This window comes from Garra rufa, chromosome 1, assembly GCF_049309525.1.
Source record: "Garra rufa chromosome 1, GarRuf1.0, whole genome shotgun sequence".
Taxonomy (NCBI): Eukaryota; Metazoa; Chordata; class Actinopteri; order Cypriniformes; family Cyprinidae; genus Garra; species Garra rufa.
This window is the reverse complement of record NC_133361.1, coordinates 45,818,472-45,839,675: the sequence shown is the minus strand read 5'-3', so window position 1 is coordinate 45,839,675 and position 21,204 is coordinate 45,818,472. Positions and strand designations below refer to the sequence as shown.

Genomic DNA, 21,204 nt, shown 5'->3' with positions numbered 1-21,204 from the left:
GCCTATGGAATGTCCCCATAAAACATGTAAACCCAACATGTGTGTGTGTGTGTGTGTGTGTGTGTGTGTGTGTGTGTGTGTGTGTGTGTGTGTGTGTGTGTGTGTGTGTGTGTGTGTGTGTGTGTGTGTGTGTGTGTGTGTGTGTGTGAGAGAGAGAGAGATAAGATTTAGCAAAGTATAAGGCAAGTCAAGGTAGGGCACTGTCTGTTTGGTTGCCAGTGACAACAAAGTAATAAACAGACTTAGAGTTGAGTGAACAAACCTAAAAAGATGTGTTTTTCGGAGTGTGACAGAAAATGTGAGATAAGAAATATTATTTTTTCCTCAAAATATGTCTTTGAAACCATTTCAAAATATATTACTGCTGAAATATAAGGTTTTGCATTTTACAAAATACAACAAAAGTAAAAGAAATAATAAACACTTTTGTTATATATGTAGCCTATATGTTCCAAATGTGTGCTTTGAATGTAGTACAAAGTTCTGGAGGAATTTTATCAGATCATTTCACATGGTTGACAAATTAAGCTTGCATCTTACATGTGAGTTCCCAACATATACAAATTTGTCTATGAATTAACATTCAGTAACCCCGCCTCCTTCAAAAAAATCCACGCTTCCATTGGCCACATCTTTGGAGGCGGGGTTTGTAATGAGCCTTGTGCTTGGGAATGTTTGTCCGCATTCTCAAACTGAGTTACCGCTGCTTGGACGTTGGCATATCGGTGATCTGTCGCGGTTCTCAACAAGTTCTGTGAGTTTCTTGGAAATAGTTTCAGAACCTAACTTGTTTTTACAATTTTGCCCGTGCAACAGTTAATTTAACTAACATTAAGCATCATCCATCCGCTCTGTGATAGTGACCTGATGGAGTAAACGTTTGTATTTCTAACTTACTCAGTGCTCCGGAGAACGCCAGGCATTATCCTGCAGCAGGACTGTAACGACAGACAGCACAATGATGAACAGGAACGGAATGGTCACAAAGATTCGGACACGGATAAGGACCGACCCCTTTAAGAACAACTATGACCTGGTCGGCAAAGAGCTGGGCAGGTAAAGCACTGTAAATGATTTACTCTATGGACAAATTAGCGCGTTTAAAAGATTAAAATGTGTACGATAAATGTAGTCATAAGCCTGCAGGCAGTTTCACAAAGTTGAGAACCGGTGTGAGATTTAATTGGTGCAGTGAATCACTGCCAGCTGGAAGCCAAAAGAGATTTGTTTGGCTCCGGCACGTGTAATCTGAGGATCAACTAAATAGATTTTAGCCCTAATTGCAGTTTGTCAATACTGCAAACAAACTACGCGAATTTATTAAATAAACCATACTGTATGTTATGCCCACACACTTGCGCACCTTTGCGTTTAATGTAATGTAATGTAAACGAACGAGTCTCCATTATAAATCTATTTTAAAGAAAACAAATAAATTTACGTAAAGACGTTATTTGTGACCCTGGACCACAAAACCAGTCATAAGGGTCCATTATTTTGATTTTGAGATTTATACATCATGTGAAAGATGAATAAATGAGCTTCGCATTGATGGTTTGTTAGGAATATACACTACAAAAATTAAGTTTTGATATATTTATGGTAGGAAGTTTACAAAATATCTTCATGGAACATGATCTTTACTTAATATTCCAATGATTTTTGGCATAAAAGAAAAATCGATAATTTTGACCCATATAATGTATTTTTGGCTATTGCTGTGAATACACCCGTGCTACTTAAGACTGGTTTTGTGGTCCAGATTCACATTTAAATTGTTTGTTTTTTAACGGTATAGCTTGATGTCACGCACCACAGTTGAAAACTGAAACATCTTTGTTGTTATTTGTGAGGTAAATGCTTATTTATTTTAGTCTATCTATAGACACATTTTCATTAAAAATAGTCAGACTTGTTTTATTCGTGATTGGAACAGTTGAGTAAAAGACTCACGGACTCAATTATTACAGGCAAGGGATGCTGAACAAATCATAATGAATCGTTTTAGTGAATGATTCAAATGATTCGGTTCGCCGGGTTGAATCAATCAAAGGTGAAGCATCTTACATTCTTATCCGTGTTTTCCAGGGCCCCCTCATGCATTAAAACCAGACTTGGATCCTTTCAGTGTGTGTTCTCAAGTAAACAAAGAATTTAAAACATCTTACTTCAGAGCCGCACGGGACCAATGTGTGATGGATACGGCGCTGCTTGCCGTGACATTGTTCTCTAATGCTCAACTGACTAATTATAGACAAGATGGTATCGTCTGACCACTGTAACTTGTTTTCTCTTGGGCAGATGTGTTCGTTTAGAGCTAAGCATTCGGGCTGTGCTTGTTGACAGTCGCAATCTGTTTCTGGTGCCTTCAGCTGAATTTTGTTTTCCAACCTTTTGGATTTAAATTCTCATTGCCTTTCCGCACCATTTAACCCAATTTAATGGGTAATTTGTGGATTGGGTTGTAAAACATCTCGATTCAGACTGGATTTAGCTGGCATGTCACGTTTTGCCCCACACTTTGCGAGATGGCACTATTTACTCATGCCTTAGAATCCTCACAAGTTTTTTCCTGTAATTAAAGCGCACAAAAAGACCACATGCGTGAGTCACAAGGCAAGCTGTTATTTTTATAACGCTGCCTAACTGATTTGCTTACCATCGTGGTGAATTGAATGAGGAGGAATGGAGGAATGCAGATGTTGGTGGATACTGATGTGAAGATTAGGTAGGCAGAGGCAGACGGTCACACAAATATCTTGCATTCCTTCAGTGTAACCTAATCTGATTTCCCTCTTTTCCTTTATCATATATCAACATCGTCTTCATGTGAAAGTAGACTTGTTCTAAAAGTATCAGAGATGGTCACAGTGGTCCAGCTTGTCTTGTGATTTCCTGTGAGTACAACCAAAGTCTTTTTTTAGTGATAGGTCACCTTTTAAAATCATTTTTAGCTCTCCAGATGACCATAACAGTCATTGGCCTAGATTTAGTTTTTTAAAGTCCCATGTACACACTTGCGTTCAAACCCACAGACAGTGAGATATATATTTCGTGTGTGTGTGTGCACGGCTGAACACACTCGTTTTACTGAATGGCCGAACCATCTGGCCCAGTTGTCAGCACTCCATTCATTTGAGACAAAGCTCCAACAGCAATTTCCGTATTATTCTCCGAAATCAAATCCAAACTTTGTTCTCAGGCAGCTTGTTTGTTTATTAGATGGAAGATCAGTTTAGTTATCTCAGTTTGGATTGGTTTTGTTTCCATTACCAGTTGTTTTCTTCCCGTTATTTCTAAATTCTTTGGATTTCTAACAATAGCACTTGTTCTCCTTATTGTTTTGAGTACCTGGTTTGGAAATGGACAAAGCGTGGAATGCTGTTATAAACTTATGCCTATTCCCCTTGAATGTCTGCAGAGTTGGTCACCTGACATACAGTGTAGTGGATGTCCTACTTCATTAAAGTTCTTCAGAGTTGTGTCCCAATTCGGTGGGATGAGAGGGTATTTTTAAGCATTTCATCTTTGGAGCTTCTCTAGAGTATCCAAAAATGAATTTAACCCCAACCTTCAAAATTCTACCTCTGATCATGCACCAAAATCTTTTTGAGGAACTGTATATTAGGGCTGTCACTAACGATTATTTTGTTAATCGAGTAATCTGTCGATTATTCTGACGATTAATCGAGTGATTGGAAAATTATGTATATTTTTGGGTGATAAAAATACGCCTAAGCAAACAATAGCCTTTAAAATGTCTTAAAATACATAAATAATAGCAATGAGATAACAATTTTATTCAAATAAAGTATCAAAAGCAAATAATCGTATGGTTTTATTGAACAAAACTGTTAAAATACATAATAGGCCCAGTTTCATAGTCAGGGTTTAGCCTAAACCAGGATTAGGCCATAGTTCAATTAAGACATAAGTAATTTTTATAAACGTACCTTAGAAAAAAACGTTACTGGTGTGCATCTTGAGACAAAAACAAATGTACTGACATATTTTAAGATCAGTCATTATAAGTTTCTTTCAGTTGAGGCGGCTCAGTCTTTCATTTTACTTTACTGCGCAATCTAAGCTTTGTTTAATATTGACTAAATAACAATAAAATTTAAATTTCCACTTAATCTTCAATATTTGGCCATATCTTTTCTACAGAAATTCTACAGCCACAGTAATTTCTTAAATATCTGGACATCTGGGTTTAAACTAATTTTGAAATCACCGTAAACAGTTAGCAGATTGGGAAAGATACTGATGTATTCTTCTTTGTTTGTGTGGGATTATAAAGGATTAAATTTTCCTTACAAATCTCATAAATGGCCGATGTTTGGTTCCCAGATGAACGTTATAATCAACCCAAACTCACAGCAATATGCAGAGATGAAGTTCAAGATGCTCCACACATAATCCATTTATTTAATTGACTCAGCGTTTGTTCACCTTAGCATTATGCTTTTGGATTTTAAATGGGTTTAATATATCATGCAGCCATGGAAAACAGTCTAATAATGCCTTTCATAGATTCTCGTTCGTGGAATGCGCCACTTCTGTTATTTTGTCAGTTACTTGGCAAGGGTAAATGCAATCGAGGAACTTTTTTTTAAATCGAGTACTTGAATTAAATCAAGAAATCATGTCAGCCCTACTGCATATACAACAATATCAGACTTAGCAAGCTTTCCATTGACTTCATTCATGTTTTCAAAAACAAAAATTTGATTAAACTCAATACTTTTTTTTTTCTCTTGCTGTGCAGCTGTTTTGGTAATATGCACTTTTTATCGTCAGGAAGCTAATAAAGTTCATGAGTTCAGCTGAGAATTCGGTGATCCTCTATCCGAGGTGGTCTGTGTGAGGAATGCTTTACTGCAGATTTCTGGGTTGCTGACTGAGCCTTCTGCCATACCGGTAGCAGACAGGCCAGCTGTGCATGTGATTCAGTCCTTCGCTTAATAATGGGGTTGTACGATTTTCCCTTTAATAACGGATTGAGGTTGTATATCTTTGTGTCTGAATGGTCTTGTGTTTGTGTGTTCATGCACACGTGCATGCTTTTGGTCTTTTTAAATGTTTATCCGTTCTTTGACTGAAAGTGAACATGTTTCTACCATCTGGCCTTGAGAATGAAACTGAGAGATGGAGACAGATAGACAGTGAAAGAAGACGGTGTGATTTTTAGCACAGGAAGTCTAACCACCAGAGTATCTGGGTCATCTCCAAAGATGAATGTACACTTCCTGCAGTCAACGTTTTAGATTGAGGCTGACCGTATTCATTGGTATTTCCAAGTATTGTGATCTTTTACTGGGTTCTCATTCATCTTTATCAGTGCTGAGCATTGTTGGTCTTCTTTTTATTTGGAAGAACTTTGAACTTTTCAAATCTGCTCTATTCACCCATTCAGGAGAAATTTGGCAGAATTATGGATGTCCTTTGACCTTGTCGACTCAATCCAAAATTTTATGGGTGTTTTGCAATTCAGAAATTGTAAATCTTAATGTCTGCTCCAGTCCAAACATTTTTGTTTAGGATGATTTCCTTACAAGTTGAACTACTGAGTAGTTGGCATCGCCGCATGCGGTACTTCATGTGAACTCAGTATTGCGACGGTGTTCTGTGTTCGGACGCTGGAACGTGTTCACTTCACCCTGACCCTGCCAACCAGACTCACGTTTAGCAGGAAAATCACTATAATGCTGGCAATGGATGCATTTTGGCTTGTACCCATGGAAATTTTCTGGGGCTTTGCGATGGTTTGCAGTCATGGGAATTGTTAACACCAAGACTTAACAAAAGCTTTTTAAAGCTGCCAGAATCTTAAAATGTAATGTTGTGTGGTTGGGGGGGAAAAAGGATCTATAGCAGATAAACATATTCAAATATAGCTAGCCTTTCTTAAAGCAAAATTGGCCAAAATGTTTCAGTTTATGAATCCAAAAAATGTTTTCCACAATCAGTTCCATTCTCTGCTTTTATTTATTAATTATGCATTCATTTTAGTATTAATCATTAATTTATTTTTATTTGTAAGTGAATTTTTGTAATTATGTAAATGTATTTTTTTTATTCTATTTTTTATTAAAATATTTTTAATTTTTTTTTTTTTTTTTTTTAATTTTATATTACTTTTAATTTTGATTTATATCTTTATTTTATTTTAATCTTATTTTGAGTTACTTTTATTTGTGACCCTGGACCACAAAACCAGTCTTAAGTAGCACGAGTATATTTGTAGCAATAGCCAAAAATGCATTGTTTGGGTCAAAATGATGATTATTAGGATATTAAGTAAAGATCATGTTCCATTTAAGATATTTTGTAATATGCATTGCTAAGTACTTTTATTTGGACAACTTTAAAGCCAATTTTCTCAATTATTTTATTATTTTTTTTTTTTTTTTTTTTGGGCCCTCAGATTTCTGCTGTCCAAATAGTTGTATCTTAGCCAAATCCTAACAAACCATACATCAGTGGAAAGTTTATTTCATTAATGGAAACCTTTAAATTGACCCTTATGACTGGTTTTGTGGTCCAGGGTCACATTTTAATTTTATTTAATTCTATTGGTTTAATTAAAACAATTTTTAATTTTGTTGATTTTAATAAAAAAAAATGTCATTATTAATTACATTTTGTTTAATTAAATATTGTGTCCGTGTCCGTGTTAAACTTTTAAGTAGGGTGTTAATGGAGACATAGATGGTAAGAGACAAGCAATGGACAGAGGAGAGGTCATCAGAGGGAGGGGGGGGGGGCTTTTTTTTTGTTTGTAAGTGTCATGTTTGCTCATTGGCTAAACTAGATGGTAGGAGGAGTGGACACCATTGCCTCTCAGTGGAGGAGTGTTGGAAGAGTTGGGTGGTCTGTCTGTTGGGGTCTCTACCCCACACACAAACCAGTGTCTTTTTATGAAATGGCCTGAAGAGGAGGTGTGGTTAAGAGCCATTTGTCCTTCTCGCTGTCAAACAAGAGAATGTCCACGCTGACAGGCCTCTTCTTTGTGTGTGTGCAGTGCCCTGTGTGTCTTTTGACTGATAGATGAGGTGATGGGAGGTCAGATGAGGGAGGTGGCAGGAAATCGGTGTGAATGAGCCTGTGGCCTCAGACGGCTCCAACTGTCATTCTTATCATCTGGGTGTCAGGCTCTCGTTGCAAACGAAGAAGAGAGGGAGGGAATGATCATGACAAGTGCAAAATTGACAGGTTAAGAATGAATACACAGTTCATCATCAATGGGATGATGACCTAATAATGATGACGGCACCAACTGTGGCGTCAGTTCGTACTGTGCCTGTTCACCCGTTATTTGTCACTCCCTTATTCTATTCCAAAATTGTTTGCTGTTTTTCCCTCAGTATAAAAAGGGATTTTGAAGAATCTTCTTAAAGCTTTTTGTCCTATTACAGCAAATCGTGGGTTGTCATGGCTGTTAATCTACAAAAAAAAGACAAATATGATAAAAGCGCAATAATTAGTCTGTGTGACTCATGTTCTAATGTCATGCAATTAAAAATACTCTCCCTTTTTTTGGTGAACACTCCACTTGTAAAAGTGGATTGAAGATTTGCTGTGTGTGTGTGTGTGTGTGTGTGTGTGTGAGTGAGAGAGAGAGAAAGATGCAACATTTTCTTTTAAAATGACAGACAAGTGTCTTATCAGTCTGTAACACATAAACCATGTGGTTATCACCATGCTAACTTTATGAACCGACTTTGCATGTTCAGTACCCTCTGTTGTTTGATGAACGAAACCTTATAAAGAAAAGAATGAACCGTTATATTTAATACAAATGCATTTAATATTTATTACTAGGCATGTAACGATATTATCATGGTCACATGGCAAAAAGTGTAGTTTTAAAATGTATTTAAACATTATTCTGATATAAAAGGTCTTTAAAGTTGTGTTTTGGGCCATTATGCTTTGACACAGTCTCTGTCAAATGAACTAAAACCAAAAGCACAATAAATATCATATCATGGACTTCATATTGCGATCTGATCGTACCGTGAGATATCGTTACATCCCTGTTTAATACAAATATATGTATGTGTTGCATATATAAGAAAAAAAATTATATAAAAATGTTAAAATAATTTAAAATTATGATTTATATAAAAATTATTAAAAAAAATTGTGTGTTGCATATATAAGAAATAATATCAAATTTAATAATTAAAAATATATTAATATTTATTTTAATATTGTGTGTGTGTGTGTGTGTTCGTGTGTGTGTGTGTGTTCGTGTGTGTGTGTGTGTGTGTGTGTGTGTGTGTGTGTGTGTGTGTGTGTGTGTGTGTGTGTGTGTGTGTGTGTGTGTGTGTGTGTGTGTGTGTTCGTGTGTGTTCACAGCGACCCGTTTTCGGTGCTTGTCTCTAAATGATAATGAGCTACTGCTCACTCCACCCCCTCTTCTTTGATGTCGAAAGAAAATGACTAATCTTATGTTCACTTTTACTTCCAAATACAAAACACCTGCATTGCTTACCAGACATTGGTGTCACTACAGCTGCTCGAGTGCAAAGAAAAAATGCTAATACGGGACAATCCATCAGGACTCATGGGCAGAGCCTGATCATTGTGACATCATACTACTCTATAAATCCAAAACGCTTGATGATTGAGACTGTTTAGGTGTTTTGGGGATTAAAAAACAAGGGTATGGATTTTCAATGTAAATGTGAATCTTGCGTCTGATGCCCTCTTTAAATATGCTGCAAATGCCTGATCAGAACCAATTGTTCCGGAGAGCTGTGTAATAAAAAAACTCCTGTTTAATAGTACAACGCATAAATCATTACTCAAAGTGCTTGTATTTTGAGTTCCTCGTCATTGCCCAAACATTTCCCAAACTGTTTATTTAATCGCTCTTTGTGTATGTTTGTGTGCACGCAGGGGCAAGTTTGCAGTAGTGAAGAAGTGTGTGGAGAAGACTACTGGCAAGGAGCACGCTGCAAAGTTCCTGCGAAAAAGACGGAAGGGTCAAGACTGCCGCGGCGACATTCTGAACGAGATCGCTGTGCTGGAGTCAGCCGAGGCGAATCCCTATGTGGTGGCACTGCACGAGGTCTACGAGACCACCACAGAGATCATCCTCGTATTAGAGTGGTAAGGCTCGCACTCGCATAGTTATGCAGTTACATGCCCTGACCACGAAAGCCAAGCTCAACGCCGAGTGTTTTATGATGACTTGGACATTGTGCACCATAATTTTGTTATTCCAAGTCACCAGGGCTTTTGAAGATTAGAATTATAGGCACAAAGAAATGGCACAACGGGCAAATCAAAACGGGAATTTTTCATAACGCCGTTGTTGTCTGTACCTTTCTGGATGTCACCGCAGGCCACAATTGAACTAGTTCTTCTTTTAACTGAGTGAGCTGAATGTTCCAATACAATAACCGTAAAAAAATGAAACAAAATGTATAAACTCCCAAGTGAGAATGTGGTGTTCTTGTGTTTGCTCCTTGTGAAAGGTCAAATCCAAACGCTTCTCAGAAAGCACCGCAAACTGACTGCAGTTTTTCTGACCGCACTGCAGCTTGGCCAAAATCATATCAAACCTGTTTCCTTTGCCCTGCCGTTTTCGGGCTGAACTTCATAAGAATCACAAAAACATTCTTGACTCATGCCTGACCGATAAGTGCAAAGCCCTGTGAGTTTTATTTAAAGCAATGATAACCTAATTTCACAGTATTACTCATGCATTTAGCTACAAATAAAATTAGCTTATCCTTTTGTTCCAAACCCATATGGCTTTCATTGTGCAACACAAACGAGAAGTTTTGATGCTTTTGTCATTCATTGTAATTAAATGCAAAAGAGCAGCCAGGGCATTCTTTAAAGTTTCTGAACATTTGAAAAAGGTCAACAAAAATGTAAAATACTTCATAAAAAGTAGCACTGTCAAACGATTAATCAAATAAAATAAAATAAGTGATCCTGAACCACAAAACCAGTTTTGAGTAGCACAGGTATATTTGTAGCAATAGCCAAAATTATATTGAATGGGTAAAAATTATCAATTCTTCTTTTATGCCGAAAATCATTAGGATATTACTATTTTGATTAGTAATATGAATTGCTAAGAACTTCATTTGGACAACTAAAGGTGATTTTTCTCAATGTTTTGCTTTTTTTGCACCCTCAGATTCCAGATTTTCAAGTAGTTGTATCTCGGGACAACTATTGTCCTATCCTAACAAATCATGCATCATCTGAAAGCTGAATAAATAAGCTTTCGACTGATGTATAAATCTTAATAAAAAAAAATAGACTTATGATTGGTTTTGGATGCAGTTAGTCATGATTTAATCACTTGACAGCACTAGTAAAAAGATTGTTTTTGGAACAACATGGGCTGTAAATGTTGACCTTTTTGTGAGTTATTTATTTAACACTCTGGTGTTCACCACATATTTGAGAAAATTGCTGAGGCGTGATCACACTATTTTAGTTTTTCCAGTAAAACAGAAACTGATAACGTTTACTAATGAGGAGGAAATGACAGGTCGTTAAGTTTAAATGTCTTTCGTAAGCTGTCTATCTATCATTCAGATCTCCCTTAATTTTTCCCCTTGATTTGTTGACAATATTTTTTTTCCCCCTACTATCTGTGTTGTTGCGAATTCTGCGTAATATCAACAGCCTGCTTGTTGCGTATTTTGTATGTTGATCTGTATAGAGAGGCAGGATGCTGACTGGTTGAATGACGAAGGTTTTGAGAATTCGATTATATCTTTCAGTCTCAAAGGTAACACGCCACAAAAAAAAGTCAACCCACATGTTGCACACGGCTAACCCACTTCCTCTGAAAAGACAGCTGTATGTCAATCTGTCACTTGTAAGCACGCACATCGGTATGTGTGCAAACAACCTGTGGAGAAAGTTTACCTTATAAGGAAGGTAGCGCTGCTTGTTTTTCGCCAATCGGTGTGCAAGTTCAGTCACATCAGGCAAGGTCTGTGTAAATTCATGGTCTGGTTGATCTGTTTGCTCATATATAGACTTATTTATGTTTTTTAATAATTAAATGAGCATATTAATTTTTGTTTTATGTATATACAAAAAATCAGTCCGAGAATATTCAGTCCCAATCTTTTTTTTTTTTATTTATTTTTTTTTTTTTATTTGCATGTTTGCATATTTCAGTGTCTGCTTTCGTGTTAGAACAGTCTGTCTGGTTTAAGGAACAATGCGTCCAATTCGTTTTACTCTGGTATTCTGTTGTTCGTTAAATCCTTAAACTTGATGTGGGCAGGTTTAGCAGTAAAAACCAGTTAAACCGAAGAGACACACAGAAAGATACACTTCAATTTCCATTTCCTGTGGCTTTTCTTCTAAAAGCGGAGCTGCGACGTACTTGCATGTGCAATGCATCGCCACATCCTCTGTTGTCAGAAACAAACAGAGTTCTCGCCATTCTCTGCCATTTAAAGTTAAAACCCTAACTATTGTAAGACTGAGAATAGGACAGGTCATAATTACATTTACCAAACATACACAGACACCCCACACAAATTTGTAGCGAAACACCAGCCCCGACTATTACATAAACACACTAGCCACGGCTTTTTCAAAGGACACATGTATGCATTTTTTTTTTTCAGGATGTTTTTAAAATGGGTCAGATCAAGTAACAGGCCTTCATCAACTATTATTCACACTTTTAAGCAGTCTGAATTTACTTTAAAGAATCTAGAGACTATAAAAGAGATTTTAGGGTGATCTCTTTTGTTTAGGGCTGTAAAAACACATTGGTAACCACCCACAACACTATAGAGTTTATCGCAGACAAGTGATGTTCTTTGGAAAAAAAAATTGAGTTACTCTATCTGTGGTGATCTGTTTTTCATTCCTTAAACAAAATGAAAGGGGCCCTCCCTTGCTCAGAGTTTGGCATTTATCTTTCTAGGAAAGCTGTGATGTAAGTCTCTCATATGTCTTCCTCTTCATCACGCTCCTCTGTTTTCTTCATCTGCTTGATCAAACGTCCTCAGAAGTCTCTGAAATGGACCTTTCAATGGCTGTAAGTCCTTTTGACTCCAGCTGTCTTTGGTTGAGCACACCGTTAATACCTCAAAATAAAGCCAGGACAAGACATCTGGCACTTGTAGACTTTTTCACAGATCTTTTGTTCTAAAACAGTATTTGAGCATCTTCGGAAAGTGAGTTTTTATAAGACTAAGCACATTGTTTAGTTGCTGTAGGAATTTTAGGCTCTTCCGAAACAGAATAATTATTAGTAGCAATACCAGATGCCCCATCAACCTTAAAATCGCTTAATTCTCTGTGAATCTGGTGTTGGTTCTAATGATTATATGTTTTTGAAACTGAGATGTATACATCATCTGAAAGCTGAATAAATAAGCTTTCCATTGATGTATGGTTCGATAGGACAATATTTGCTTGAGATGCAACTAGAACTGAATTCGTTTGTCGAGTTTGTTACCATTTGGTTGGTACGAAAGCCATTTTGATGCAGTTCACAGTAGATATGTATACAAGGCTTTCTAAATTCGTGGAAGTGCATTGCAATTGACGACAAACGTGTTTCTCAGAGTTGTTAGTTTCCAGATAGATTGCCTTTGGAGAGCATTCTTCACATCTTTTGCAAGACTCCTTAAGTCCAAGTGCTCACTCTCGTCTTCTCGTAAGAGGGGAAGTGCGCTCTTGGTGGTCTTGGACAGTGGATGAGCGTATTTTTATCCTTGCTTCTGTTCCAGAAAAGTAGTTTATTTGAGGGACGAATCTTTGTCTTTGCTTCACATTCTCATGGCTTCAAAACCACAGAGTACACTTGCAATTCCTCTATTGAGCGTTTAGCTTTGATTTATAGTTTAGCAATGGAGTGGCATTTTGATCAGGTGAAATCAATAAAAATGGCACATCAAGCTTTACCAGCTTGTACGTGTCATTTTTATTTTACCCGAGTCAGTCTGTGGAACCACTTTATAGATGCTTTAGATTTTTTTTTTCTCACATGCACCAAAACCAAAACATGTTTTTCCGTACATGAAAGGCTTTGAGGATTTGACCCGGCACATGTGTGAGCATTAAAAGACCTCTTTGGGGTATTTTGCTGCTGTTACTTTAAAAGACACTCACTTCTGGGGAATTTAAAGTGGAGGGTTTATTCCATTAGGGTGAAGGGTTTGAGTTGTTGTGATGTGTTTGATTAAAAGGAGGCGAAAGGTTCCCAATATCCCAGTGTCCTTATTTTATAAGCCTCTAGATGCTCATCTGATAAGCAAAACCCAGAATCCTCTATTTATACAGCTGGATTCGGCTGTTATGCAACTGACGCCACACACACACACACACATACATACAGACTTTCCACTGTAGATGAAACTTCTGTCTATTGGATAGGCCCGAAATCCACTACACATGGCCCTGATTTTCCCAGTCTTTCATCGCCTAAAGGAGTATCCGCCTGCAAATCCTAATCGTCATGGTAACCCTCGTCACGGTTATGCAAGAATGAAGTTCCCCATCCGTCGGTACCCAGAAGTCTCCTCTAATTTAATAATTAGCTGGAGAGGTCCAATTATAATGTGTAGAAATGAGCGGGAACACTTGGTCTAGAGTTCAAACCACTCCAATCGTGGGTGGTGCACCTATACACTGTTGACTTCTGGGTAATTTTAATGAGTTATTGTTTTACTAAACTCATTATATGCTTGATATGGCTTAAACCCTGTTATCAGATGGGATAATGAAACAAGCCTTGCCTTTATCTCTGAAACTATTATTCTAGGATGGTTAAGGGCGTGTTTGTGTCTTTTTGGGTGTTTCTAATCATAATGCATTTAATAGGATTTTTAGCACAGGAAAAGAACTTCAGCTTGTCGGGCCGTGAAACATGTGAGAATGTAATTTGATATCTAATTTGTAACTTTTCTGTCTTTCAGTGCTGCCGGAGGTGAAATTTTCAACCAGTGTGTTGCTGATAATGACGAGGCTTTCACAGAGAAAGACGTCATCCGATTGGCCAGGCAGATTCTGATGGGAGTGGCTTGTCTACATCAAAACAACGTTGTTCATTTGGATCTTAAGGTGAGTGTATTGTTTGTTTGTGCACATGTACATCACCATAATGATTCAGCCAGAGACCTGGATCGTCGCCAACATCTTTTTGTCCATTCTTGGCAGTGTGGGATTGAATCAAATCCATTTTGTTGTAACTAATATGGTCTAAAATGTCTCTGCTCCCAATTTTTTTCTCGTGTGTGAGTGTGAAATTCAATACGTTACAATACACTAATGTCCACAGTAATTGATTAAATCGCTGTATTATGTCTGTGTACGTGGGCGTAACAAAGAAAGGAACTACTAATAGTTTCCCCTCTGTTCTGTTTTGGGCTGTAGTACACCCTGGATTTATTTATTTTTTGGTTTAATAACATTTATTGCGTAACAACAAAAGGTGGAGGGCAGCAAAAAAAAGTACATTTGGCCAAGTAAAGGGACTGAATGACTTCTAACAGTGTTCTTTAGACAATTATCCAAACCTGTTTAAACACACTTTGTTGTAATAACAATCTAATCAATCTAATTGTAATGTTACTAATTACATCAAGTATGCCTGTTTGGGTGTGTAAAAGCTTTCAAGCGCTAATCTTGCATCACACGTGCTCGTTTTGTGCCTCGGGATGTTAGGCTGAATGAAAACGTTTGATTTCAGTGTTTGATAAATGGTTTTAATGGGGCGTTTAAAAAAGGGTACAGTACTCTTCATGGGCAACTAGTAATTTCTCAATGTTTTTTAGTGCTGCCCTTTAATAGTTGACTAACCATTCAAGAAGAGGCTTGGTCGACCAAAGTTTTATTAGTCACTTAGTTGCAGAAAAAAAATCCACAAGAAGTGGCGAAGTCACACTGTCCGTGACGGACAGATCGTTAACGGCTGGTCTATGTGGAAATATAGTACATCAGACAGGACATCTAAACTCTCACCTATTTTTCATCGACCTCAAATATGGCTTTTCATCTGAATTAGTATTTAGTAGCAACTTTACTTGTCTGCTCAATCTAAAGTGAACCTAGAAAAATGTGCGCTATTCAAGTGTCATGACAGATGAAGGTGCGGTCACTTGCTCTTAAATGCTGTCATTTTTGGTCATACAAATAAGAGTAATACATCTTTTGTATCTGTAAAGACTCTACGTTTATTTGTGTGCACTCGCAATAGCAACGAAACATTGCGCTTTTGTAAAATAATGAAGAGTAATACATCTTTTGTATCTGTAAAGACTCTACGTTTATTTGTGTGCACTCGCAATAGCAACGAAACATTGCGCTTTTGTAAAATAATGAAAGCAAACAGGATGTGCTTTCTGTCGTCTCGGTCTCTGTGAACTGGAGCGCAAAACTTTGAAACTCTGTGTATACTTGCCTTACAGACATAAAATATATTTATAGAAAAGGAAATGTCTACTTTTAAATGAACCAATTCTAATAGAAAACAAATATTCTCACATTATGTAATCCGTATGAAACACGCATACTGGCACATCCACGAGTCGGTGTCGCCAACTTCATCTCTTAAGTTGAAAATGAAGAAAACACTAGTTTATCAATAATTATTAAAATGTTAATGCAGTCTCCTTGCTGTTTTTTCCCTGACACATTCATAATCATTATATGTGCCAGTGCGTTGAGGCAGGCTTTATTTCTGTGTGCTTGAGCGCTTATTAGGCCATGTAGGTAATTAAAGACTCATCATTGTTTATATGGATTTATATGGTTTATTAATAACCATGTGACTAATAGTACACTAATGCTTGAAATGAATTACGACTAGAAAAATTTAGTCAGGCAGCCATGTTGTTGTGTGTGGTTTTTTTTTTTTTTGTATTGGGGAAGCAGGTTCTGCTCTCCTGTAATTCAGTGTTTTCTTTTCTCTCACACTTGTAATGTCTTCTCCAGCCTCAGAACATCCTGTTGACGAGCGCTCAGCCGCTAGGTGACATCCGTATTGTTGACTTTGGCTTGTCTCGGCGGGTGGACAGTGTGTCAGAGGTACGGGAGATCCTGGGCACTCCCGAGTATGTGGGTAAGTCGGACCTCCTTCATTTGCAAACCTCAAATCCTCCTGCACACAAAAACAGATATGTGAAGACTCCGTATAGTGAAGAGGAGGGGGTGAACCGAAAACTTGTGTAAGAGTAGTGAAACTTCATGTGACTATTGACTTGGTTGTAACTCCTTCAGTCATAAAATCTTTAGAGAAATCCGGAATAAACTGGTAATCAGGAATAAACTGTGTTGTTTTTTAGCCTTACCTACAGTACATTTATGTCAGGGATGAACAATCATTGATTGTTTTGAACTCTTGTATCAGACTGCTGAGATGAAAATTGATTGATTTGGAAATTGTTTCTCTTCTTCCTTCAGCTCCTGAGGTCCTGGACTATGAACCCATCACCACAGCTACTGACATGTGGTAAGTTGAACTCTTTGAGTGTCCAGAGTCCAGACGTGTGCGTGAGAGTTTGTGGTATTTGACACGCATATGAAATGTTATATAAAGGTCATTTATTGCTGTGGCGACATCTTGAAAAATGGGCCTATAAAAGCAAGTCTAGTAGCACAATAAACGTGTCAGTGTTTATCTGCAAAAAAAAAAAAATCTGGTAAAAAGTCAGCATGTGCAATCAGTTTACAACCCACTGATAATCTAGAACCTTGCCTAGAACCTTTACACGCATTTTATTTGACGCTCATTGTCCCATTTTAAAAGGATACCCAAAAATGTTTGAAATTGATTTGATTTACATGAAAGCTGAATAAATAAGCTTTCCGCTGATGTATGGTTTGTTAGGATAGGACAATATTTAGCTGAGATACAACTATTTGAAGCTCTTGAATCTCAGGGTGCAAAAAAATCTAAATCTTGAGAAAATCACCTCAAGTTGTCCAAGCAAAGTTCTTAGCAATGCATATTACTAATCAAAAAATAAGTTTTGATATATTTACAGTAGGAAATTTACAAAATATCTACATGGAACATGATCTTTACTTTAATATCCTAATGATTTTTGGCATGAAAGGAAAAATGTATCATTTTGACCTATACAATGTATTTTTGGCTATTGCTACAAATACACCCATGCTACTTAAGACTAGTTTTTGTGGTCCAGGGTCACACATTTGAAGGCATGTTTTTTTGCCATACTGATCTATGTTGTTGCTTTTTCTCCTACAGGAGCATTGGGGTGCTGATTTACGTGATGCTGACAGGCGAGTCGCCTTTTCTGGGAGAAGAAAAGCAGGAGACCTTCCTGAACATCTCCCAGGTCAACGTGGACTACTCGCAGGATGTCTTTCAGGGCATTTCTGACCTCGCTGTGGATTTCATCCAGTCACTGCTCATCAAAAACCCTGGGTAAGGATAGTTGGCAGTTGTTTGTGAGTGTGGATATGAAACGACATTGTGACACTCTAGTTTTGTTTAGGCAAAACTTACATAACCTAACTGATGGAGTGGCTTTGGTTGGCTTTGCTCCAAACATGTAATCTCACGCTTCGATCTCTCATTAAAATGCAATGGACTCTTGGTCTTGAATATACAGTGAAATGATCCTTGCAGTCTTAGCTTTTTGTCCCGCATCCCTGGGCTCTTTTGCTGCAGCTGATGAATGGTGAAAGCATTTTTGGGTCTGCTGGTGTAACCAAATGGCAGTCCAGACCTGCTGTATGGGAACTGATAGTAGCCCGGTCTCTGATCCAGAACCATAATCTGCACTCCATAAAACTTAATGCTTGTAGATCATCGCCACTGAGAAAGCTGGAGAGGAAAAATGATAGCTTAAAGCAATGTGGAAAAATTCCTCTGAGTGTGAGTAATTGGGGGAGGAAGAATCTGGGAACCTAAACGCGAGAGTGTGAGAGTCTTTCACTTTTCCAGGACTGGTGGTGAATCCAATGCTGATGAGAAATAGAAAACTCTTAACATTTTCTCACATTTTATAATTTTTCATGGTAACACTTTAGACTTTTTCCTCAATAAATTCCTAATTTGCTGCTTATTAATATTTAGTTTGGTAGTTGTTAAGTTTAGGTATTGGGTAGGATTAGGGATGTAGAATAAGGTCATGTAGAACAATGCATTAATATGTGCTTAATTAGTACTAATAAATGGCAAATATTCTATTAATATGCATGCTAATAAGCAACTAGTTAAGAGACCTTAAAATAAAGTGTTACCTTTTTCATTATAGGCCAAGTTTGCACTTAATGAGCAAAGTATGTTTTTTGTATTATTATTATTATTATTATTATTAGCATTATTATTATTATTAGCATTATTATTATTATTATTATTAGCATTATTATTATTAATAACTTAATTAAATGTGTCTATATTTTTATTTTATTTTATTCAGTTCTACTTTTTCTATACTTTTATTATTAATTACATTATTATTTTTGAAAATAGACCTGTCTATATTTTTATTTTTTTTGTGTGTATATTTATTTTATTCAGTTTCACTTTATCCATATTTGTATTATTTGTATTATTATTATTATTATTATTGTTGTTGTTGTTGTTGTTGTTGTTGTTGCCATTTTTGGTATAATAAGACATTTATTTAATTTTCCAAATATAGTAAAATAAATTAAATTATGAATACTTTGTGAATGAATATATAAAATAGAATAGATAGGTATTTTTATTTTATTAATTTACACAAACAGCATACTTTTCTTGCTTTTTCCCCATTTTATTAAATAATAATAACCCAACCTATTATTTGCATAATATTACACATCTGACTAAAATAATTTAAAAAAAATCACAAAGTGTGTTTAACAGTCCTTTTCTCTCTCTCTCTCTCTCTCTCTCTCTCTCTCTCTCTCTCTCTAGAAAACGAGCAACAGTTGAGGAGTGTTTAAATCATCCCTGGTTACGGCTTGACTCTCATCACCACGCTGTGGAAGCCACTCTAGACGAGCAAGAAGCTAGCCAGTCCGAATCAGAGCCTGAAAGTCCCGTCCCTTCCCCAGAACTTGTCATCATCCCTTCATATCCCACCTGCCCAGGCCAGGGGGAGCTGAAGACAGGTCGGGACACTTTCAGTTTCGCAGAACCATTCCCACCTCGTCCCGAGATACAACAAGAGCTCATCTGTTAAGCAGCGGACTCTATTGCCCAATCAGAGGGCATCTGTGTTAACGACCGAAAGACTCAACCAGCCAGACTGGTTTGGACTGGACAGCGGTGGTCTACTCAGGTGTTTGCAGCACCGTAGTATGTGCGTGTGAAGTCTTTGTTTCGTCTTGTGTGGGATACATAGCCGTCCTGGTCTGTAAATGCGAGTTGACCTCCCTTATGACCGCAGAGGTGTGCGCGTGTGTCTGCAACAGATCTGAATGAGATTTTTAAGCCCCTTAATAAAGCATTCTTAAGCTCTTGGTCAAGGTTCTTAACTCCTCAGTTCACCGCAATGAATTGTTTATACGTTTAGAGTGGATTGAACCTTCTCTGCTGTCTGTACTTGGTCCAAAACTCAAGTCGGAGTCTCCCCAGGAAGTGCCTGCTGCATTGTAGGAAGGAAACGGAAAGCTCTGATAAACCGACTGATGTTTTATTCAACACCGCTCTTTGCTGGACCAACGTATTATAAAATATGATGAAGAACTGACGCTGCTTCTTCAGAACAGTAGATTTGACGTCATTCTGCTTCTTTAGAAGTGGCACCTGCATTTTAGTGAACTGATTCACAGAGACTACTTTTGTTCTAGCACTTTTGGTGGGAATGAATTTATACTCGAATCTCCCATCAAGCACATTTAAGTAGTTCGACATCGCATAGTCATGCATACCCACAAGCCACTGTGTGTTTGGTTTCTCGCACCATTTCTGTACCACTTTTTTCTGTTCATATTCATAACAAGTTTGCTATATTGCACAGATGTCTTGTAACGTTGTTTTCAAGGGCTATTTTTGCCTTTTTGTAATATAGTCTGTATGTTATTTTTGTGTCCGGTAAGGCATCATGGGTATTGAGGAAAATTTTCCAAGTTCTCATTGTTGTGGGGCTTATGACTGAGGGCCGCTCCAAGTCTTTTGGGATTTGAGCGTTTGTGGGAGATGTTTGCATTTTCAGAAGAACAGAGCACAAGAAAACAAAAGGCTTTGATAATTGTATATTTCTTATTTAAAAAAAAAAAGAATGTTAAAGTATTTTTCTACAGCTGTGGTATTTTATGATAAATATGAGAAAATAAATTGTAATAATAATTTAGATTATTTTTTAACCGGTTGTGCTTATAAAAGTTTGCACTTGCGTCCAGTTGGACTACTTATGTATTATTGGCATGCCTGGCAAGAAAATAAATGGTCTTTTTGTATTAAACTTATGAAGACTTTTGTTTGTTTACCTTCTATTAGGCTCTAAGTTTGAGGTTAATAAGATTTATTAATGGCTTTGGAAATACACCAAAGCTACATTCATTTTGATCAAAAATGCAGTAAAAATGGCAGCATTGTAATATATAATTTAATACAACTTTTGTTTTAATATATTTTGGAAATGTTATTTATTCCTGTGATGCAAAACTTAAGAATTTTCAGCATCATTACTCTAGTCTTCAGTGTCATGATCCTTCAGAAATCATTCAATATGCTGATTTGATGCTCAAGAAACATTTCTCATCAATGTTCTGCTTAATATTTTTGGAAACCTTTATACATTATGATTGAAGGTGGTTAAGAAGAACAGCATTTATTTGAAAAAAATATTTTTGTAACAAATTGCTTTGCTGTCATTTTTTTATCAATTTATTGGCCTTACTGAATGCGTATTAATTTTTAAAATCATATAGATGAGTGTGTGTGTTTATATATGTACATATATATCTATCCATAAACCAGCTGTAACAATTTAAATTTGAAACAATTTCCAACTTTTGTTTAAGTCATTTTTAAGGTTCTTTTTTATTGTTTTGGGAGTCTCCTACAAGTCTATATGCCTGGAAGGCAAAAAAAGAGTTTAATTTTCTCAAAATATGCACAGTATGCACATTTATCAGCATAAAAACCTAATTTTCCAGCAATTCTCAAACAATTAATTTGAAGCAGTTCAAAGATTCAGTCGCTCTAAACCCCTCCTTTAGAAATGGTCCCCACTGTAGAACACAAGATCCAGGGGGCGAGATTGGATCCAGATCCAACTCCTCCCACTT

General features: G+C 36.9%; 1 protein-coding gene across 1 annotated transcript; it reads left to right on the top strand.

Annotated features, from left to right (window-relative positions):
* Positions 1-706: 706 nt before the first annotated feature.
* On the top strand, positions 707-20,379 carry stk17al (serine/threonine kinase 17a like). The gene is made up of 8 exons (XM_073833281.1): positions 707-754; positions 902-1,056; positions 8,908-9,120; positions 13,926-14,070; positions 15,943-16,069; positions 16,411-16,459; positions 17,222-17,401; positions 18,884-20,379. The coding sequence occupies exons 2-8, from the start codon at positions 959-961 to the stop codon at positions 19,149-19,151; spliced, it is 1,080 nt and encodes a 359-aa protein (XP_073689382.1). The 5' UTR covers positions 707-754; positions 902-958; the 3' UTR covers positions 19,152-20,379.
* The last annotated feature ends 825 nt before the right edge of the window (positions 20,380-21,204 follow it).